At 42.3% G+C, this 23,550-nt stretch overlaps 1 protein-coding gene across 1 annotated transcript in view; it reads left to right on the top strand.

Annotated features, from left to right (window-relative positions):
• LOC106567252 (collagen alpha-1(I) chain) overlaps positions 1-23,550 on the top strand; it is a 157,343-nt gene that overhangs the window by 93,874 nt on the left and 39,919 nt on the right. The window contains exons 7-13 of the mRNA XM_014136323.2: positions 10,648-11,361; positions 14,915-14,959; positions 15,279-15,398; positions 17,512-17,550; positions 17,796-17,849; positions 18,260-18,313; positions 23,250-23,357. Of these exons, the coding sequence (XP_013991798.2) occupies positions 10,648-11,361; positions 14,915-14,959; positions 15,279-15,398; positions 17,512-17,550; positions 17,796-17,849; positions 18,260-18,313; positions 23,250-23,357 (1,134 nt within the window). The remainder of the gene's footprint in view (positions 1-10,647; positions 11,362-14,914; positions 14,960-15,278; positions 15,399-17,511; positions 17,551-17,795; positions 17,850-18,259; positions 18,314-23,249; positions 23,358-23,550) is intronic.

Below are 23,550 nucleotides of genomic sequence, written 5' to 3'. Positions count from 1 at the left end.
TTGAGAAAGAACCTTTGTTTCCAGCAGTGGAGCACCCCGTGCCAGCCCACCTCAGCCCATCACTGGCCCCCCTTGCTCAGTCACCCGGGTGCCCTTGAGTTTGGATCTCTAACTCTCTGTTTCATATTCCATTGAGCTTTGATGAGAGAAACTAGATGTACCTTTTGGCGCCTAGTTTTGCACTGATTCTGAACTTTACACTGTCCTCTCCCCTCCTCCCCCAGTCCACACACACACACACACACACACACACACACACACACACACACACAGCCGGACAGGCAGGCTGCTGTTCCCCACATGCCTCCCAGGCCAGCTTAACTTTACTGCTCCCTGCTGTGGCGGCCCATCAGGGTCATCAAACAGAATTTACAACCCCTCACCCCAAGCAGGCCCCTCTCTGCTCCACTTTCCCCTAGGCCCAACACCCTCTCCTGAGCTAGCGATGTGCACTGGGAGGGAGGGGAATCTAACTTCAGGTTGTTGTGGACCTGTTTTGTATGAGGAGTTTTAACATCTGAGGTCAGTTACAGGTAGTTAGATGGTGTACAGGTAGATAGATGGTGTATGTGTTGAAATGGGAAGGGAAGTACACAGTCCTAAAGAGGTGATGTTTTTACTGTGGTAGTTGAGTGAGGAGGGTGTACACATACAGTGGTTCCTCCTTTAAAAGTTGTGAGCTTACACCACGGGACTTAGAGGTACCCAGCATCACGGCTTCATTGCTCCAGACCACCACAAGGGAGAGTTAGAGCAATCATTATGCATTTGGGTCCCAAAGTTTTTATATGACCAATCATATCGAGAGGTTCCAATGGCAAATTTGACGTGAGCCACCCATCTCTGGTGACTTTCTTCAGCGAAGACGACTGACAAAACAAATAGACCCGTTTCTTTCAATTTTTGCCTAAAATGACATACCCAAATCTAACTGCCTGTAGCTCAGGCCCTGAAGCAAGGATATGCATATTCTTGGTACCATTTGAAAGGAAACACTTTGAAGTTTGTGGAAATGTGAATTATTATACACTTATTATACACTTCAACAGTGTTTACCACTCCTGCTCCTCAGACATCAATGATTACACATTGTAACTATGCAATAGACTAGAAACATGATTTAAGTAAAGGCTGATTTGTAATTCATATATACAGAATAAAAAACAGTACATCCTGCCAGCACGCCCACAAACATGCTGAATGAGGCATGGAAGAGAGCGAGGAACCATCCAGGCTGTTTTCTCTGATCCAGGCTCTAATAATGTAATGAATCAAGCAGGGAGCAGGTTTTGGCTCCTGAGTGGAGCAGCGGTCTAAGGCACTGCATCTCGATGCAAGAGGCTTTACTACAGTCCCTGGTTCGAATTCAGGCTGTATAACATCCGACCGTGATTGGGAATGCCATAGGGCGGCGCACAATTGGCCCAGCGTCATCCGGGTTTGGCTGGGGTAGGCCTTCATTGTAAATAAGAATTTGTTAAATAAAGGTTCAATTTTAAAAAACAACTGGCGGCAACTGCAGGGCAATCAATAGGAGGTGAACAGTGGCTGGTGCTGAAAATATAGCTAACTTGTTATGCAAGTGTTGCACACCAACAGATGGAGAAAACCTACACCAGTCGAGCAATTCATTTCAACAATAATCTTCATTTTAATTTGACTTTACAGACAACAAGAGGGCTTAATTGGAGTCTATTTCTTTGGAGCCTAGACCTATATAAAATAACTTAACTGGATGAGGTAGGTTATGAGGATTAACAGCCTAATAGAAGTAGGATTTTTTTATTACGCCTACTTACAATTGCAACTGGTTAAAAATGTAGCATCCTACATAAAACAATCATTTAAAGAAAAAAAAGTCTGCATGTTCGAACTAAAACAATGTAACTAGTAATTAAAAGTGCACATTTGTAAATCCCAAACTCTAAAAGTAATTGGAAAGGTAGATATAAATGATGTGTGACATTGTGGTTACAATAAAGAATGTAGCCCATCATGCAAATGTTTCCTATTAGCAGGACAATAGACTTTTTATAGCCCGGCTACTGTTGTGAAAATCCCTCAACTTTCAATGTATTCGATGCTTAAGTACTCTAAAGTGTACATTTCTAACTCAAAACAGCATTTCTTCATCAACATCTTTATGCTTTCGTTAATTTTCTTGATCTTCCTTTTTTTCTGTGGCAATTTTGAGCAAATTGCTCAAGGGCCACGGTTGATTCGTCTGTGAAGATGACGTTATTGAATGCCAGCTTTGATCCATGCCTGGGCCTGCAGGACACAAAGTTTTTTGTTTATCAGATCAATCATTGGAATCATTGACTCACTCACGCGTTGAAAAGGAGAAGGACGAGGAACGAGATGGAGTTGCCAGGCACACCTGTGAGCTCTGGAACTCCACCTCCAATAGGCAGAGTCTACATATGTGGCGGGTCGTCAGGTCTTCGGTTCACCCTGACATTTCCATTCCTCTTCTGACAGGCACAGCAAGGGCCGCCCGGACCGTTATGCTGTTCTGCTATTCCAAGGATGTGTAACTGAAGAGAGATACCACGAGTGAGCACAGAATACATAGCCTTCCAGCTGTGGACGTCTATTTCAGCACTGTTTCGCGCTGCTCTGAGACAAGCATGCAGAAACGAACATTTTCAAATATTCTTTGATATTCTTAAGACGTGTTGACTGAATATAAGCAAGTGATGTCTGCTAAATAATCAAGTAAGGTTTCTCCAGAAATAAATAATTCTCAATAACAAACTGGCTTTATTTACAAATTAGTGAGAATGTCTCACCCCATGTTCAAGAATTTCCTTTTTCTCACTCACTCTAGGCTAAATAAAATGAAATCTCCAAAATATCGGTACCTAATGGTATCTCGGTATCTCGGTACCTAATGGCAGTCAGGCTACCTCTGGCGAGCACATGGAGGGCTGTGCGGCCCCCAAAGAAATGCCACCCCACACCATGACTGACCCACCGCCAAACCGGTCATGCTGGAGGATGTTGCAGGCAGCAGAACGTTCTCCACGGCATCTCCAGACTCTGTCACATCTGTCACATGTGCTCAGTGTGAACCTGCTTTCATCTGTGAAGAGCACAGGGCGCCAGTGGCGAATTTGCCAATCTTGGTGTTCTCTGGCAAATGCCAACCGTCCTGCACGGTGTTGGGCTGTAAGCACAACCCCCACCTGTGGACGGCGGGCCCTCATACCACCCTCATGGAGTCTGTTTCTGACCGTTTGAGCAGACACATGCACATTTGTGGCCTGCTGGAGGTCATTTTGCAGGGCTCTGGTAGTGCTCCTCCTGCTCTTCCTTGCACAAAGGCGGAGGTAGCGGTCCTGCTGCTGGGTTGTTGCCCTCCTACGGCCTCCTCCACGTCTCCTGATCTACTGGCCTGTCTCCTGGTAGCGCCTCCATGATCTGGACACTACGCTGACAGACACAGCAAAGCTTCTTGCCACAGCTCGCATTGATGTGCCATCCTGGATGAGCTGCACTACCTGAGCCACTTGTGTGGGTTGTAGACTCACCGCCAGCATTCAAAAGTGACCAAAACATCAGCCAGGAAGCATTGGAACTGAGAAGTGGTCTGTGGTCTCCACCTGCAGAACCACTCCTTTATTGGGGGTGTCTTGCTTATTGCCTATAATTTCCACCTGTTGTCTATTCCATTTGCACAACAGCATGTGAAATTTATTGTCAATCAGTGTTGCTTCCTAAGTGGACAGTTCACAGAAGTGTGATTGACTTGGAGTTACATTGTGTTGTTTAAGTGTTCCCTTTATTTTTTTGAGCAGTATATAAAAGCCCCTTAGATTTTCTCAGATATTCTCACAGATCCTAACGGACAATGCCTTAGATATTAATATAGTGTCCTCCAATCCTCTAAATGTAATTATTGGCGGAGTCACATCATTGAAAAAAACATTTGTAGATACAGTTGAAGTCGGAAGTTTACATACACTTAGGTTGGAGTTATTAAAATTTGTTTTTCAACGACTCCACAAATTTCTTGTTAACAATCTATATTTTTTGCAAGTCGGTTAGGACATCTACTTTGTGCATGACACAAGTAATTTCTTCAACAATTGTTTACAGACAGATTATTTCACTTATAATTCACTGTATCACAATTCCAGTGGGTCAGAAGTTTACATACATTAAGTTGACTGTGCCTTTAAACAGCTAGGAAAATTCCTGAAAATGATGTCATGGCTTTAGAAGCTTCTGACAGGCTAATTGACAACATTTGAGTCAATTGGAGGTGTACCTATGGATGTATTTCAAGGCCTACCTTCAAACTCAGTGCCTCTTTGCTTGACATCATGGAAAAATCTAAAGAAATCAGCCAAGACCTCAGATTTTTTTATTTTGACCTCCACAAGTCTAGTTCATTCTTGGGAGCAATTTCCAAACACCTGAAGGTACCACGTTCATCTGTACAAACAATAGTACGCAAGTATAAACACCATGGGACCACGCAGCCGTCATACCGCTCAGGATGGAGACACATTCTGTCTCCTAGAGATGAATGTACTTTGGTGTGAAAAGTGCAAATCAATCCCAGAACAACAGCAAAGGACCCTGTGAAGATGCTGGAGGAAACAGGTACAAAAGTATTTATATCCACAGTAAAACGAGTCCTATATCGACATAACCGGAAAGCCCGCTCAGCAAGGAAGAAGCCACTACTCCCAAACCGCCATCAAAAAGCCAGACGACGGTTTGCAACTGCACATGGGGACAAAGATTGTACTTTTTGGAGAAATGTCCTCTGGTCTGATGAAACAAAAATAGAACTGTTTGGCCATAATGAAAAAGGGGGAGGCTTGCAAGCCGAAGAACACCAACCCAACTGTGAAGCACGTAGGTGGCAGCATCATATTGTGGGGGTGCTTTGCTGCAGGAGGGACTGGTGCACTTCACAAAATAGATGGCATCATGAGGAAGAAAAATTATGTGGGTATATTGAAGCAACATCTCAAGACATCAGTCAGGAAGTTAAAGCTTGGCCACAAATGTGTCTTCCAAATGGATAATGACCCAAAGCATACTTCCAAAGTTGTGGCAAAATGGCTTAAGGACAACAAAGTCAAGGTATTGGAGTGGCCATCACAAGCCTTGATCTCAATCCTCTAGAAAATGTGTGGGCAGAACTGAAAAAGCGTGTGCGAGCAAGGAGGCCTACAGACTTGACTCAGTTACACCAGCTCTGTCAGGAGGAATGGGCCAAAATTAACCCAACTTATTGTGGGAAGCTTGTGGAAGGCTACCTGAAACGTTTGACCCAAGTTAAACAATTTAAAGGAAATTTTTATTAAATTATTATTCTGACATTTCACATTCTTAAAATAAAGTGGTGATCCTAATTGACCTAAGACAGGAACTTTTTACTAGGATTAAATGTCAGTAATTGTGAAAAAGGGAGTTTAAATGTATTTGGCTAGGGTGTATGTAAACTTCCGACTTCAACTGTATACTGTTATTTTTATTGAACATTTATTTTACTACATACCATTTGCTTTGTATTTAGCCAAACTTACCATCAAAAATCAAATATGGACCTCGTCCCTAGCGAGAAATTGCCCACCACACATGGAGTTTGAGAGGATGCTTAGGACTTTGCTTGCTTGATCTTCTTTCTTTTTCTCTGTAGCAAATTGCTCAAGGGCCACGGTTGATTAGTCTGTTAAGATGACATTACTAAATGTCTCGCCAGCTTTGATCCATGCCTGGGCCTGCAGGACGCAAAGTTATTTTTTTGTCAGACGAATCATTGGGTCGAAACTACAGAACAGTACAAAACAAGCGAACACACATTAATGTTCTGATAATTTTTTACAAATGATATATATATATATACATAACGTTTCTTACTGAGCCTTTCCATACGTCCACGCAAGTTTCTTCAACTGTCTTCTGACTGTAATTAGAGCAATGTTGATGTCGTGCCGTGATGCCAGCAGATTACAGATTGCCTTTGCCAATCGCTCATCATCTTCATGAATATAAGCAAGTTATGTCTGCTAAATAATCAGTTTAGGTTTCTCCAGAAATAAATAATTCTTAATAATAAACTGGCTTAATTTACAAATTAGGGTGCAGAAATGTTATGCTCTTAGTGTAAGCTTTATTTAACTAGGAAAGTCAGTTAAAAACAAATTCTTATTTACAAGGACAGCCTACTCCTTCCTCATGCCCTGCGGGGATTCTTTTGCTAAATAGCCCAGTACTGTACAACCGACCGTCACGTTGTACAGCGCCATATTTTCCATTCCATCCTAATGGAAAAACATAATATTAATCAAATTAAGCAAGTACCAGTCAAAAGTTTGGACACACCTACTCATTCCAGGATTTTTATTTATTTTTACTATTTTCTACATTGTAGAATAATAGTGAAGACATCTCAACTATGAAATAACACCGGTCTCCCGCGTGCCCTGCATTCTGTAGTACAGACATGGCCTACTCTCCCTTATGTAAAGAATTAGGCACTTTCCCATGTTTACTACAGTATGTATTGTAGACTGCACAGTAGCCTAATAAACAAATAAACACATTTCATTAATAAAATAATAATAAAAAATACTTTCAAAATGCAGATGTTGATTAGTTATGGATCCATAACGAATTACTATGGGAAAAAATATCACTGATTTACAGAAATATTGGAACATAGTAGTCTAATGAAGGCAAACAATTTAGAATCCTCCAATCCTGTAGCCTACTTCCGACTGCTCCATAATTTCCATTCCATCCTAATGGAAATTTTGTTTTTTGTTTTTCTCTGATTAGAAACACCTTAATATTAATCAAATTAATACATTCAAATTTCTTAAACTCAATCCCATATACTATGTTATTACACAAAAGGTTTTTAAATCTCTGGTAATGCCAATACGGAATACTATCAAATGCTTGTCAAAGATGCCCTCTGGTGGGCAAACTAGCAATAACTTGCAGTAACAAAAAAAATGGCTGACAGTTAAATGACGTGCCACAGAATGCTGCGGCTGCAGTATGACAACTTTTAAAGGAGGAACCACTATAGGGGAGTCAATGGGGCACGACATTAGTCTCCAGATAATACTGCAGTGTGCTGTCTACTCTAGCTTTGGGATTGTTTTACAGTTGGCTTAGTTCCCTGTTGGTAAGAAACAAGACTAATACACCAAGCAAATCAAATCAAATTGTATTGGTCACATACACATGGTTAGCAGATGTTATTGCAAGTGTAGCGAAATGCTTGTGCTTCTTGTTCCGACAGTGCAGCAATGTCAACAAGTAATCTAACAATTCCACAACAACTACCTAATACATACAAATCTAAGTAAAGGGATGGAATAAGAATATGTACATATAAATATATGGATGAGCAATGACCCGAGCGGCATAGGCAAGATGTAATAGATTATATAAAATACAGTATATACATATACTACTGTTCAAAAGTTTGGGGTCACTTAGAAATGTCCTTGTTTATGAAAGAAAAGGTAATTTTTTTGTCCATTAACTTCTCTAGGGCCAGTGGGACGAAATCGTCCCACCTACGTAACAGCCAGTGGAATCCTGTGGCGCGTTATTCAAATACCTTAGAAATGCTATTACTTCAATTTCTCAAACATATGACTATTTTACACCATTTTAAAGACAAGACTCTCGTTAATCTAACCACACTGTCCGATTTCAAAAAGGCTTTACAACGAAAGCAAAACATTAGATTATGTCAGCAGAGTACCCAGCCAGAAATAATCAGACACCCATTTTTCAAGCTAGCATATAATGTCACAAAAACCCAGAAGACAGCTAAATGCAGCACTAACCTTTGATGATCTTCATCAGATGACACACCTAGGACATTATGTTATACAATACATGCATGTTTTGTTCAATCAAGTTCATATTTATATCAAAAAACAGCTTTTTACATTAGCATGTGACGTTCAGAACTAGCAAAAAATTTACTAAATTACTCACGATAAACGTTCACAAAAAGCATAACAATTATTTTAAGAATTATAGATACAGAACTCCTCTATGCACTCGATATGTCCGATTTTAAAATAGCTTTTCGGTGAAAGCACATTTTGCAATATTCTAAGTAGATAGCCCGGCATCACAGGGCTAGCTATTTAGACACCCAGCAAGTTTGGCACTCACCAAAGTCAGATTTACTATAAGAAAAATGTTATTACCTTTGGTGTTCTTCGTCAGAATGCACTCCCAGGACTTCTACTTCAATAACAAATGTTGGTTTGGTCCCAAATAATCCATAGTTATATCCAAACAGCGGCGTTTTGTTCGTGCGTTCAAGACACTATCCGAAAGGGTAAAGAAGGGTGATGAGCACGACGCATTTCGTGACAAAATATTTCTAAATATTCCATTACCGTACTTCAAAGCCTGTCAACCGCTGTTTAAAATCAATTTTTATGCCATTTTTCTCGTAAAAAAGCGATAATATTCCGACTGGGAATCTGCATTTAGGTAAAAAGACGAAAGAAAATAAAGCATGGGGTCGACTCGTGTGCGCGCCTAAGCCCATTGTCCTCTGATCGGCCACTTGCCAGAAGCGCAAATGTGGTTCAGCCTGGGGCTGGAATTACATCATTCAGCTTTTTCCCGCCTTCTGAAAGCCTATGGGAGCCGTAGGAAGTGTCACGTTACAGCAAAGATCCTCAGTCTTCAATAAAGCTCAAGGAATGGTCAGACAGGCCACTTCCTGTAAGGAATCTTCTCAGGTTTTTGCCTGCCATATGAGTTCTGTTATACTCACAGACACCATTCAAACAGTTTTGGAAACTTTAGGGTGTTTTCTATCCAAAGCCAATAATTATATGCATATTCTAGTTTCTGGGCAGTAGTAATAACCAGATTAAATCGGGTACGTTTTTTATCCGGCCGTGTAAATACTGCCCCCTACCCCCAACAGGTTAAAATAACATCAAATTGATCAGAAATACAGTGTTGACATTGATAATGTTGTAAATGACTATTGTAGCTGGAAACGGCAGATTTTTTATGGAATATCTACATAGGCATACAGAGGCCCATTATCAGCAAACATCACTCCTGTGTTCCAATGGCACGTTGTGTTAGCTAATCCAAGTTTATCATTTTAAAAGACTAATTGATCATTAGAAAACCATTTTGCAATTATGTTAGTCCAGTTGAAAACTGCTGTGCTGATTAAAGAAGTAATAAAACTGTCCTTCTTTAGACTAGTTGAGTATCTGGAGCATCAGCATTTGTTCGATTACAGCCTCAAAATGGCTAGAAACAAAGGCCTTCTGAAACACGTCAGTCTATTCTTGTTCTGAGAAATGAAGGCTATTCCATGCGAGAAATTGCCAAGAAACTGAAGATCTCGTACAACGCTGTGTACTCCTCTACTCTACTCTTTTCACAGAACAGCGCAAACTGGCGCTAACCAGAATAGAATGAGGAGTGGGAGGCCCCGGTGCACAACTGAACAAGAGGATAAGTACGTTCGAGTGTCAAGGTTGAGAAACAGATGCCTCACAAGTCCTCAACTGGCAGCTTCATTAAATAGTACCCGGAAAACACCAGTCTCAACGTCAACAGTGAAGAGATGACTCTGGGATACTGGCCTTCTAGGTAGAATTCCTGTGTCCAAGAATTGACTGACAAGTTTCAGAAGAAAGGTCTTTGTTTCTGGCCAGTATGAGATGAGTAATGCAAGATATGTAAACATTATTAAAGTGGCATTATTAAAGTGACTAGTGATCCATTTATTAAAGTGGCCAATGATTTCAAGTCTGTATGTAGGCAGCAGCCTCTCTGTGTTAGTGATGGCTGTTTAACAGTCTGATGGCCTTGAGAGAAGCTATTTTTCAGTCTCTCGGTCCCAGCTTTGATGTACCTGTACTGGCCTCGCCTTCTGGATGGTAGTGGGGTGAACGGGTGCTGTAGGTGTCCTGGAGGGCAGGTAGTTTGCCCCCGGTGATGCGTTGTCCAGACCGCACCACCCTCTGGAGAGCCCTGCGGTTGTGGGCGGTGCAGTTGCCATACCAGGCAATGATACAGCCCGACAGGATGCTCTCAATTGTGCATTGTAAAAGTTTGTGAGGGTTTTAGGTAATATGCCAAATTTCTTCAGCCTCCTGAGGTTGAAGAGGCGCTTTGCACCTTCTTCACTACACTGTCTGTGTGGGTGGACCATTTCAGTTTGTCCGTGATGTGTATGCTGAGGAACTTAAAACTTTACACCTTCTCCACTAGTCTCTCAAAGCACTTCATGATGACAGGAGTGAGTGCTACGGGGCGATAGTCATTTAGTTCAGTTACCTTTGTCTTCTTGGGTACAGGAACAATGTTGGCCATCTTGAAGCATGTGGGGACAGCAGACTGGGATAGGGAGAGATTGAATATGTTTCGAAAAACACACCAGCCAGCTGGTCTGCGCATGCTCTGAGGCTAGGGATGCATGATTGATAGATTATGTGTATTGTATTTTAAAATAGTTTTTTTTCTAAGTAATTCTTTCCACAGCTTACCACAAGTTATGCATACACAACAAGAAATAAACATCTCTAATAAATATGTCATCTAACCTATGATCTCATATACTGATATTCAGCACCACAATACATTAATTGTGTTTGTGTTGTGTCTCCATAGGATGTGTTTGGGCAGAGTGGGAGTCGGCGTGGAGATGGGACATGGGGTCCCCGCCAGAAAGGCTCGGTGGGACGAGGGGACGTCTTTGTGGTGGACGAGGACACAGACCTGGCTGATCCAAACCTCCAGGGGGGACACCTCAACCCTCAGTGGAAACCCAGCAGGCAGGGCCCCAAAGGCAGCCACGAGGGCAAGCCTGAGCCCTCCTCCAAACTCTTGGAGGAGAACATCACCACGAACAAGAAGACGAAAGACTCTGGAGGGAGGGGCGTCGGCCTGTTTCCCGCAAAACCCTTGGATGACATCATTATTGATTTGGACCCTGGGTCTTCCCCGAAGAAGCCCTCAGTGGAGTTTCCCCATGTCGTTAAGACTCAGATAGAGACCCCCCTTGACCAGGAGCACCCAGACTCTAACCTGCTGAGAGAGGAGGTGGAGCGGCCTCAGACCCCTTCTCAGACTGCCTTCGCCCCCACCTCAGAGCCCCCTGCCCCCCCTGTGGAGGCTGTAACTGAGGAGAGGAGACCCACCACACACATCCCCACCCAGCCTGACCCAGACCCTGACCGGGCTATCACTGTGGAACGAGGACCAGAACGCCCACGCACAGTGACCATCGTACACAGGGAAGGGGATCTGGTTCTGGGCTCTGATGGCCAGATGTATAGGCTCCAGAGAGGGCCCCCAGGCCGAATGGGGCCCCCAGGAAAGGAGGTAAGTGTCTTCAACATCTTCCTCGACTTTTTCGCTGTGCCAGCGCTCATGTGTCATGTTGTGTAACTTTTAATGTTCATGTTTATGGAGGGTGATGCTTACTGCTTGGGACTGTTCATTAGTAGTTTTGATGTTAGAGCAGAGATCGTTGTCTTGCTTAACACTTTTGTTATGTAAAACAAGAAAACAAACCTAACATAATAATAATAATAATTATTATTATTATTATATTAATAACTTTATTTGTATAGTGCTTTTCAATACAAGTAACAAAGTCCTTCACATCATAAAATAATGTGTGGAGCATTATGAAATTAGAAAATAATTCTGTGTTTGGCCTTTAGGTTCTGCATCAATCTGAATATAATCAACAGCCTTTATCTTGTTAAAACATGAGTTAACCCTGATGTCTTTCATGTTCCTTTCCTCACATTAGCTACTCCACAGCTCCAAATAGCACCACAAGTGTCAATGCCTTCATCACTGCATTAGTCGCGGCAAGCAAGCATATCAACAAGCATCTTTGATTGGTGGAGGGGGTGTGAAGCCCTTAGGGCCGCCACAACCAGACCCAGATGGAGCAACATCTGGCCCATTTTGGTCCTGGTCCTGGAGCCTCAGCCTGGCTCTCTTGCTGCTATAAAAGCCTGGGATCACTCGGCACCATTACTGTGATTTATCCCGGCTGTATCGAACATGATAGATGTCCTGCTGGCCACGAGTAAATGGCTCTGGAGAAGGCTGCAATAATTAAGCCCCTTCTCATGTAAAGCAAGGCAATGGTCTTATGGTCTAGATGTCCTGGCGATAGTGTTGTATGTCAGGCCTGTGGAGGGCGTGTGTGTGTGTGCATGCTTGCGTGTGTGTGTGTGTGTGTGTGTGTGTGTGTGTGTGTGTGTGTGTGTGTGTGTGTGTGTGTGTGTGTGTGTGTGTGTGTGTGTGTGTGTGTGTGTGACTATTAGGTGAGGCTGGTCTGGCTATAGCTCCCTCAAATGACATGGACGGCATTTGAGGAATTTTTATGTCCTCGTTGCATGTAAATCTTCTGTGATATTTGACGTGACATATACACTGAGTGGACTAAACATTAGGAACACCTTCTCTTTCCATGACATAGACTGACCAGATGAATCCAGGTGAAAGATATGATCCCTTATTGATGTCACTTGTTAAATCTTCTTCAATCAGTGTAGATGAAGGGGAGGAGACAGGTTAAATAATGATTTTTAAGCCTTGAGACAATTGAAACATGGATTGCTTATGTGTGCCATTCAGAGGGTGAATGGGCAAGACAAAATATTTGTATTTTTTTTAATGGGATATGGTAGTAGGTGCCAGGCGCACCAGTTTGAGTGTGTCAAGAACTGCAATGCTGCTGGGTTTTTGCGTTCAACAGTTTCCCGTGTGTATCAAGAATGGTCCACCACCCAAAGGACATCCAGCCAACTTGACACAACTGTGGGAAGCATTGGAGTCAACATGGGCCAGCATCCCTGTGGAACGCTTTTGACACCTTGAGTCTATCTGTCCAAATTAATTGAGGCTGTTCTGAGGGCAAAAAGGGGTGCAACTGAACATTAGGAAGGTGTTCTTAATTAATCAATCAGTCAAATGTATTTATAAAGCCCTTTTTACATCAGCAGATGTCACAAAGTGCTCATATAGAAACCCAGACTAAAACCCCAAACAGCAAGCAATGCAGATATAGAAGCACAGTGGCTAGGAAAAAAATCCCTAAAAAGGTAGGAACCTAGGAAGAAACCTATAGAGGAACCAGGCTCTGAGGGGTGGCCAGTCCTCTTCTGGCTGTGCCAGGTGGAGATTATAAGAGTACATGGCCATTAAGGCCAGATCGTTCTTCAAGATGTTCAAACGTTTGTAGATGACCAGCAGGGTCAAATAATAATCACAGGGGTTGTAGAGGGTGCAACAGGTCAGCAGCTCAGGAGTAAATGTCAGTTGGCTTTTCATAGCCGATCATTCAGAGATGGAGACAGCAGGTGTGGTAGAGGGAGAGAGAGAGGGAGGGAGAGGGAGAGGGATGTTTTGTACACTCAGTGTATGATAGCTGACTAAAAAGACCAGAAGCTGCTGCCATATATACATAGACATGGAATCACTGGTCACTTTAATAATGGAACACTGGTCACTTTAATAATGGAACACTGGTCACTTTAATAATGGAACACTGGTCACTTTAATAATGGAACACTGGTCACTTTAATAATGGAAAGCTAGACAATAATAATGTTTACATACTGCTTTACTCATTTCATATGTATATACTGTATTCTATTCAACTGTATTTTAGTCAATGCCACTCCGACATTGCTCATCCTAATATTTATATATTTCTTAATTCCATTATTTTACTGTTAGATTTGTGTGTTTTGTTGTGAATTGTTAGATACTACTGCACTTTTGGAGCTAAACAGTTGGAGCTAAACGGTGGGGAGGAAGTCTTTGACTTTCATAGGCAGCGGGCCGCAGTGGAAACCCTGGTGAAGGAAATCTTTACAGGGGTCAGCTGCTCTCTTCTGCCTGCCTGTCTCAGTCTGTTAATAGTGGACAGGGTAGATGTTGTAACCCATTTGGTAGTTAATGTTTATAACAGTACGATATTAAGCTGTAGATGCATATGATGCCTCATGAGCTCTTTGTCAACACTCATTTGGATTTTAGGTTTAGTCTGTTAATCAATGTGTTGTTGTTTTTTGTTGTGCTTGAGCTTACAAGGGCATTGGTTACTTCACGTTTGATTGTATGATACAGGAGCTACATCTCTGTATATGAGAAGTTAAGAAGTCCTCTGCACTCCACTACATCTCTGTATATGAGAAGTTAAGAAGTACTCTGCACTCCACTACATCTCTGTATATGAGAAGTTAAGAAGTCCTCTGCACTCCACCACATCTCTGTATATGAGAAGTTAAGAAGTCCTCTGCACTCCACCACATCTCTGTATATGAGAAGTTAAGAAGTCCTCTGCACTCCACTACATCTCTGTATATGAGAAGTTAAGAAGTCCTCTGCACTCCACTACATCTCTGTATATGAGAAGTTAAGAAGTCCTCTGCACTCCACCACATCTCTGTATATGAGAAGTTAAGAAGTCCTCTGCACTCCACTACATCTCTGTATATGAGAAGTTAAGAAGTCCTCTGCACTCCACCACATCTCTGTATATGAGAAGTTAAGAAGTCCTCTGCACTCCACTACATCTCTGTATATGAGAAGTTAAGAAGTCCTCTGCACTCCACCACATCTCTGTATATGAGAAGTTAAGAAGTCCTCTGCACTCCACTAAATCTCTGTATATGAGAAGTTAAGAAGTCCTCTGCACTCCACTAAATCTCTGTATATGAGAAGTTAAGAAGTCCTCTGCACTCCACCACATCTCTGTATATGAGAAGTTAAGAAGTCCTCTGCACTCCACTACATCTCTGTATATGAGAAGTTAAGAAGTCCTCTGCACTCCACTACATCTCTGAATTAACTTGAATTAATGTATCACATGTTCTGTTCTCTTTCTTTTGTCGTTTACTTTCTCCAGGGCTTTCCCGGTCACGCTGGCTTACGTGGGTTTAAAGGTGACAGGGTAAGAGGAGCTGACATTTTGGAATGGCTTGAGGTGGCTTAAATTTATGACAATGGCCTTTGGGTTAGTCTGCTTGACCTCGCATTTGAATGCACCTTAACTTTGTCTTAGTAAATGATGGAACTGCGTTAGGATCAGAGCATGAGTAGCTAATTGTTTTACGACTGAAGTTGACATAATAAGTCATGTGTTTACAGCAATAAACCCCTAGCTTTTCAGTCCTCCTGTAAAATCTCTCACAGTCCAATATGACTGACTGTATGACTTCAGCTTACTCATTCTAGGTGTAGATAACTAGTACCTATGATGTTTCTCACAGGGCCAGCTGGGGCCTGAGGGGCGTGCAGGGCGACAGGGGGATCCAGGCCCCCCCGGCCCACCTGGTCTGCCGTCCTTCTACCTGTGGAAGAACACTATTGAGGAGTGGGCTGCTTTTCGGGTGAGTTGACAACCCCCCTTCCATCCCAATTCCTACTCCGACCTCACGCTCACGCTTTACCTAGTACTAAATATTTCTAAAACTAAAATCATTGTATTTGCGACAAACCATTCACTGAACCCTAAACCTCAACCAAATCTTGCAATGAATAATGTGGAAATTGAGCACCTTGAGGAGACTTAACTGCTTGGAGTAAGCCTGGATTGTAAACTGTCATGGTCAAAACAAATAGTTGCAACAGTAGCTAAGATGGGGAGAGGTCTGTCCATAATAAAACAATGCTCTGCTTCCTTGACATCACTATTTACAAAACAAGTCCTACAGCCACTAGTTTTGTCGCACCTGGACTACTGCCCAGCCATAGGGTCAAGTGCCACAAAGAGGGACATAAGCTAATTACATATGGCCCAGAACAGAGCAGCACAGCTGGCCCTTAAATGTACATGGAGAGCTAACATCAACAACATGCATGTCAATCTCTCCTGGCTCAAAGTAGAGGAGAGATTGACTGCATCACTACTTGTCTTTGTGAGAGGTATTGTCGTGTTGAATGCACAAGTTGTCTGTTCAAACGACTAGCACACAGCTCAGATACCTATGTGTACCCCACAAGACATACCACAAGAGGTTTCTTCACAGTCCCCAAGTCCAGAACAGACTATGGGAGGCACCAAGTACTACATAGAGCCATGGTTACATGGAATTCTATTCCACATCAGGTAACTCATGCAAGCAGTAAAATCACATTTAAAAAACAGATACAACTATACCTTATGGAACAATGTGAACTGTGAAGAGACACACACAGGCACACACACGCACACTAGCACACACACTCTACACACACGTGCATTGTATTGTACATATGTAGTGGTGTAATAATTTTAGATGATGTACTGTTTTATTCTGGGGGTTTTGTGTGATGTAAGTGCCTTAATGTGTTTGGACACCAGGAAGAGTAGCTGCTGCCTTGGCAACAGCTAATGGGGATCCCTAATAAATACTAATACCTCACCCCACCTCACTTAAAATCAGCCTCAATCCAACCCCCAACTCAAACCTGTCACATGTCAACCCCACCCCCAAATCCCACCCCCAGCAATAACCCAACCTTGCCCCAACTCTCACCTAAAGGCGTCTGCATACTAGGTTCAGTTTGCTCCTAGCAGAACGCGGCTAGGTGAAGTGAACGTCTGTGCCTTGCTTACTCCTTTATAAGACCTTCGCTTGAAAAACTAGAAAAAGGCGGCAGTAGTACTGTTTGTCCCTTTTCAGATGACGTAGCCTCAATATAGTCAAAATTAATCTTAGATAAAACTCAAGAAATCTGTAATTCATTTTCACATTTTTTCTGAGGAGGTCTTAGTCGCAAACTTTTATATCCAACTAATATGTTTGGTGCAGTATTTCTCAAGTAAGAAAATCAATCCTAAAATATATACACAAACCGTTTCGGATGGGAAGCATGCGGACGCTTTACATCAACTCCACAAGGACATACAGTATTAGGCTATGACCCTATAGACTGCCTGTGCAGGGTTGCAAAATTCTGGTAACTTTCCCCGAAATTCCCAGGTATTGCCCAGAGGTTTTCCAGGCTAGCTGTATATTCTTTGACCCCACACTGCTGGTGCGTGTGAGCCGGTGCTCCATCTATCCCTCGTCAGTTTAATCCCCCTGCCTGCTCTGAGTCTGAGACTGACCGCAGCTGCAGGCTGTATAGTACAGACATGTGACAGAAAACTGCATGGCCATTATTAAATAAAGATGCTGTGTAAGAATAAAAGGCGATTTGTTACTCTGGGCTTTGAACTGAGCCATGTGGTCAGACAGCGACCAGATACTGCTATGTATTTCAAATGAGTAGGGATGATAAAACTAGCTCTGATTTTAGCCCCAGTACTTTTTCTGAAGAGAATAAGGCACCGAATAAAACCAAGAAAACCAGGTATTAAAACATCTGAGACTTTTATTTATGAGTGAAATGTCCCTTTAAGATGGCAATGCTATGAATTATGGTTGATGGAATCTATATACATTACATTTTCTTATCGTTTTGATTCCTGACTCGTGAAACTTTAAATAATTTGTAATGTCTCCATGTTTCTTCCAGCAAACCTCTTTCTACCATTTACTCTATGCTGGCTGGCCTGTAAGTAATGGACACCCATGACTAGGACTAGACTGGGAATGCATCCCAAATGGCACCCTATTCCCTATATAGTGCACTACTTTTGACCAGAGCCCTATGAGTCTTGGTAAAAAATGGTGCACTATAACAGGAATAGGGTGCCATTTGGGACACATTAAGGGTCTTATAGAGTATATGGGTCATAAAATACAGCAGGGTGTGTTTTGGTTCTTCCTGACACTGTTTTCTTCTCTGTGTGCTTGCAGAGAGAGCAGGGACTCCCAGGACCAGCTGGGGAGATGGGAAAGACAGGCCCACAGGTGAGCAAAACCCCTTCCCTGCATATTTACTTTAGGTAGAGAGTCTCATCATTTTACCTTTATTTAACTAGGCAAGTCAGTTAAGAACAAATTCTTATTTTCAATGACAGCCTAGTGGGTTAACTGCCTTGTTCAGGGGCAGAACAACAGATTTGTACCTTGTCAGCTCTGGGATTTGAACTCACAACCTTTCGGTTACTAGCCCAATGCTCTAACCACTAGGCTACCCTGCTGCCCCATCATGTGGGTAGTATACCATGAATACTGGTTTAAATGTCATGATGCAGTTGAGATGAATGCAAAAGTGTTGATTCATACTGTTTGACCTATTGAGTTACACATTTTTCTGTCTCTGCCTGTCTGTCTTGCCCCCCCTCTCTCTTTCTTTCTCTCTTTCTTATCCCACCCAGGGGCCAACAGGGGATCCTGGCCAACAAGGGCCTCCAGGAGTAATTGGAGAAATGGTAAGTACTGATAACAGGAGCAATGTTTGTTGTAAAACGCACATCCTTAAAAGCATAGGGGCTGTACTAATAAAGTGTACATACTGTAAAAATAACAGAAAGCCCTGCACACTATATTTCAATCCAAGATGACGTGATGAAAATCCTCTGGATGGAAACGTTGTCATTAAAGGTGATCATTAGGATCATAGAGTGTGAGAGTCTTTCTGTTATCAAATCAAAATAACATATTTTTGAGTACTGATGACATCCATTCTGGGTTTAGGCGCGTTACTGTTATACAATAACACCCAATGACCCCATTGTTGTCCCTGGGAAATTGGTCAAAGCAAAACCACTCAAGTTGTTTTGCAGCTGAATTAATAGATGCCATAATGCTATGAGGATTTGATTGTACTAAACATGTACTTAAAGAAAGCGTGGGAGAATCTGTTTAGCGGTTAGCACTTTGTAAAGCTAAAGGTATTAGCATCTCAGGCTCTTCCTACATCCCTCACAACCATACAAACACATTAGCACAAGGCTTGGAGCCTGATTTCCAAGCTGTGGCTTTGTGGCAACAGAAAAACACAGAAAAAACAGAGAGAGGCTTTGCTATGTTGTGTCTTAGCCAGTCAGAGACCTCAGCTGAACTGAGCACTGACGCTACGGGCCTAACAAGACGGCCCACGTCATAGAATGCTGATGTTTTGGGTACAGTTGTAAACACTTCCTCTCCCTCCCCAATACGAAAGCTACGATGTCTGGGCTGTGTGGCACACACGTGGCGTGGAGAATGGCTGTATTATGTGTATGAGTGTGCATGTGTGTGTGTGTGTTATACACACATACAGTATGTATATGTGCTAGTGACATTTTTGGCCGATACCGATATCCAATATTTTCCTTGTCAAAAAACCCCGATACTGATAACCGATATTTAACATTTTAGCAGCCTTTTAAATAGTTAACACACACACATGGACGCAGTGGTCTAAGGCACTCAGTGCAAGAGGCGTCACTACAGTCCCTGGTTCGAATCCAGAATGTATCACATCCGGCCGTGATTGGGAGTCCCATAGGGCGGCGCACAATTTGCCCAGCGTTGCCCGGGCCGTCACTGTAAATAAGAATTTGTTCTTAACTGACTTGCCTAGTTAAATATAGGTTACACACACACACACACACACACACACACACACCACACTGACCAGAAAGTCATTTTGTTGGCATTTACGTATGTCCCCATTACCAGTATAATCAAAACCTATTTATTCCACTTACTTGCTGTGCGGTTTTGTTGTTCATTTGTTCAGTCGTTTCATTCTCAACCAGGATTTCTATGGAACGCCGTATGGGTCTTTGCGTGTCAAAAAAGATACACGTTAAATAACACTATTTTCATTAGCTATAGTTAGCTAGCTAACTATATAGCTAGGTGTCATCATCTAAAATAACCCTAATTTATAAGACAGTTCTTATTTGATTAATGGTGGTCGGACCCATCTATGTGAAGATAGCCACAATAAGGATTAGCCACGATAGTGGACTTTGTGGTTAACCTTCAAAATAAAAGTATGGCATAATTCTACTATTTGTATTAATTTGCATCACTGTCAATGACATACTTTTATTTTGCAGGCAAACTGCAAATTCCACTTAACCCGGACCGGTCGAGCCCCACTAGCCAGATGAAGCTAGCCACAATAAGGCACAGTAGTGGAATTTGCAGTTTGCCTGCAAAATAAAAGTATGTCATTGACAGTGATGCAAATTAATACAAATAGTAGAATTATGCCATACTTTTATTTTGAAGGTTAATCACAAAGTCCACTATTGTGGCTAATCCTTATTGTGGCAATCTTCACATAGATGGGTCCGACCACCATTAATCAAATAATAACTGTTAAGGCTGCTTATAACGTTAGCTTTGGGCAACAGTAGCTGGCTAGCTATTTATTTTCATGAACTGAAATTCAATTTCAATAGGCGATCATCAAGTGGCAACATAGCTAATACTTACTCACAAGGATTCCTAAATCATTGCTAAGAATAATGAAATGACTACAGTTTCTAGTGGTCATTGTTTTCAGGCTGGTTGTATTGGTGCTAGCTAGGTACCAAGCTAAAACTAACACCCCAGAAGTTGCGGTTGAACAAATGATGCTTTATTACCAATGCGGTATTGTTAACAAATCGTTCGTGGCTGGTGTTTGCTTGTTTGCAAACTTTTTTGTACAGCTTTGACAGTGCTACTGTATCCGTTTTGACATGCAAAGACCCAAACGGCGTTCCATAGTATGTATGTCGTGAAGCTAATAGCAGTGACGCTATTACTGTGTAACTCCGGTAGGGCAACATCTGAAAAATAGAGCACTTGGTAGTGTGTACCGGTGCTCGACCAGTCGGCGAAAGCCAACATCACCCACGACAGAGAACGGTTGATTGAAATCCATTATCTTGTCTTTAATGGATTTCACCTTTGAGTTGTCTCGCTGAAATGTTCTTACTCTTTTAAATGACTGCTCGACTTGTTGACTGCTCGATCCACACAGCAGACATTGTGGGCTAGGTTAGGAATGCTGTGTTGCATGTGTAGCGCAAAATTTTACGTGGCGTCATTACATCATGTACCTACGTTATATAGGTATGCACGTCAGCTTTGACATCGTTTTTTAATATTGGCGTTAAACTAGACATCAGCATTTTTTGCTAATATCGTCCGATTCCGATATGTTCACCAATATATAATGCATCCCTAATATGTGCACCTGAGAACTCATTTATCAGTCTTGTACAATATCAATCACTGTCCACACACACATTCGCACGCACGCACACACACACATAAAATATCAATCACTGTTCAGGCCCAGAAATATAACAGTCCACACTGTCCACACTGCCAAGAGCTAACAGGTGTTTCTAACAGGTGTTCTCCACCTGTCTGCAGTGCAAGTTATTGATGACAAGGGGGTCTAAAGTCTAACATAAAGATAAACAAATAATGCCTCCACTTCTGATCCTCTTGATAAGCTCTCAGTGACACCCTATTGGGCAGGAATGGTGCCTTAAATAGCATTCCTGTATAGTACCAGTCAAAAGATTGGACACACCTACTCATTCCAGGATTTTTCTTTATTTTTAGTATTTTCTACATAGTAGAATAATAGTGAAGACATCAAAACTATGAAATAACACATTGAATCATATAGTAACCAAAAAGTGTTAATCAAATCAAAATATATTTTATATTGCCACCCTTTGCCTCGATGACAGCTTTGCACACTCTTGGCACACTCTTGCCATTCTCTCAACCAGCTTCATGAGGTTTCATGCATTTCAGTTAACAGGTGTGCCTTGTTAATTTGGGGAATTTCTTTCCTTCTTAATGCATTTGAGCCAATCAGTTGTGTTGTGACAAGGAAGAGGTGGTATACAGAATATAGCCCTATTTGGTAAAAGTCCATGTCCATATTACGGCAAGAACAGCTCAAATAAGGAAAGAGAAACAACAGTCCATCATTACTTTAAGACATGAAGGTCAGTCAATCCAGAAATGTCAAGTTTCTTACAAGTGCCATCACAAAACCATCAAGCGCTATGATGAAACTGGCTCTCATGAGGTCCGCCACAGGAAAGGAAAACCCGAAGTTACCTCTGCTGCAGAGGATACGTTCATTAGAGTTACCAGCCTCAGATTGCAGCCCAAATAAATGCTTCAGAGTTCAAGTAACAGACACATCTCAACATCAACTGCTCAGAGGAGAATGCGTGAATCAGGCCTTCATGGTCAAATTTCTGCAAAGAAACCACTACTAAAGGACACCAATAAGAAGAACAGACTTGCTTGGGCCAAGAATCACGAGCAATGGACATTAGACTGGTGGAAATCTGTCCTTTTGGTCTGATGAGTCCAAATTTGAGATTTTTGGTTCCAACCCCCGTGTATTTGTGAGACGCAGAGTAGGTGAACGGATGATCTCCGCATGTGTGGTTCCCACCATGAAGAATGGAGAGGTATGGGGCTGCTTTGCTGGTAACACTGTCAGTGATTTATTTAGAATTCAAGGCACACTTAACCAGCATGATTACCACAGCGATACCCCATCCCATCTGGTTTGTGCTTAGTGGTACTATCATTTGTTTTTCAACAGGACAATGACCCAAAACACACCTCCAGGCTGTGTAAGGGCTATTTGACCAAGAAGGAGAGTGATGGAGTGCTGCATCAGATGACCTGGCCTCCACAATCACCTGACTGCAACCCAATTGAGATGGTTTGGGATGAGTTGGACCGCAGAGTGGAGGAAAAGCAGCCAACAAGTGCTTAGCATATGTGGGAACTCCTTCACGACTGTTGGATAAGCATTCCTCATGAAGCTAGTTGAGAGAATGCCAAGAGTGTGCAAAGCTGTCATCAAGGCAAAGGGTGGCTATTTGAAGAATCTAAAATCTAATTCTGATTTGTTTAACTTTTTTGCTTACTACCTGATTCTATATGTGTTGTTTCATAGTTTTGATGTCTTCACTATTATTCTACAATGTAGAAAATAGTAAAAATAAAGAAAAACCCTTGAATGAGTCGGTGTGCCCAAACTTTTGACTGGTACTGTATATTGCACCACTTTTGACCAGAGCCCTATATATAGGAATAGGGTGCCATTTGGGATGTAGCCCAGGTGTGTTATGATGTGTCCTCACTGTGTCACAGGTTTACACAGCCTCGGATCGGGTGATGGTGTCCCTGTCACAGATCCATAGACTCTGATTGGGTGGCAGTGTCTCTGTCATGGATCCACAGCCTTTGATTGGGTGATGGTGTCTGTCACAGATCCACAGACTCTGATTGGTTGATGGCGTCTCTGTCATGGATCCACAGCCTCTGATTGGGTGATGGTGTCTCTGTCACAGATCCACAGTCTCTGATTGGGTGATGGTGTCTGTTGTATTGCAGGGTGAGCCGGGCCCAAAGGGCGTAGCGGGCAGGGCAGGGCTCCATGGGAAACATGGAGAGAATGGGCTGGATGGTCAGCCTGGGATGCCGGGTGACCCTGGGCGACAGGTGAGGCGCCACTTGGTGATTACATGATAACCTTCTTATTATGAACCCATCTGTTCTCAGAAACAACCATTCTAGCCATTCCCTATATTTAGTGTACTACTTTTGACCAGTAAGTATTTCCTAAGAAGTTCACTATATAGGGAGTAGGGTGCTATTTCAGGTGTTTTATCTCTGATTATATCAATGATTGCTG

Source organism: Salmo salar, chromosome ssa01 (genome assembly GCF_905237065.1).
Source record: "Salmo salar chromosome ssa01, Ssal_v3.1, whole genome shotgun sequence".
NCBI classification, from domain to species: Eukaryota; Metazoa; Chordata; class Actinopteri; order Salmoniformes; family Salmonidae; genus Salmo; species Salmo salar.
The sequence above is the reverse complement of the archived record's forward strand: the minus strand, read 5'-3'. Positions and strand labels throughout refer to the sequence as shown.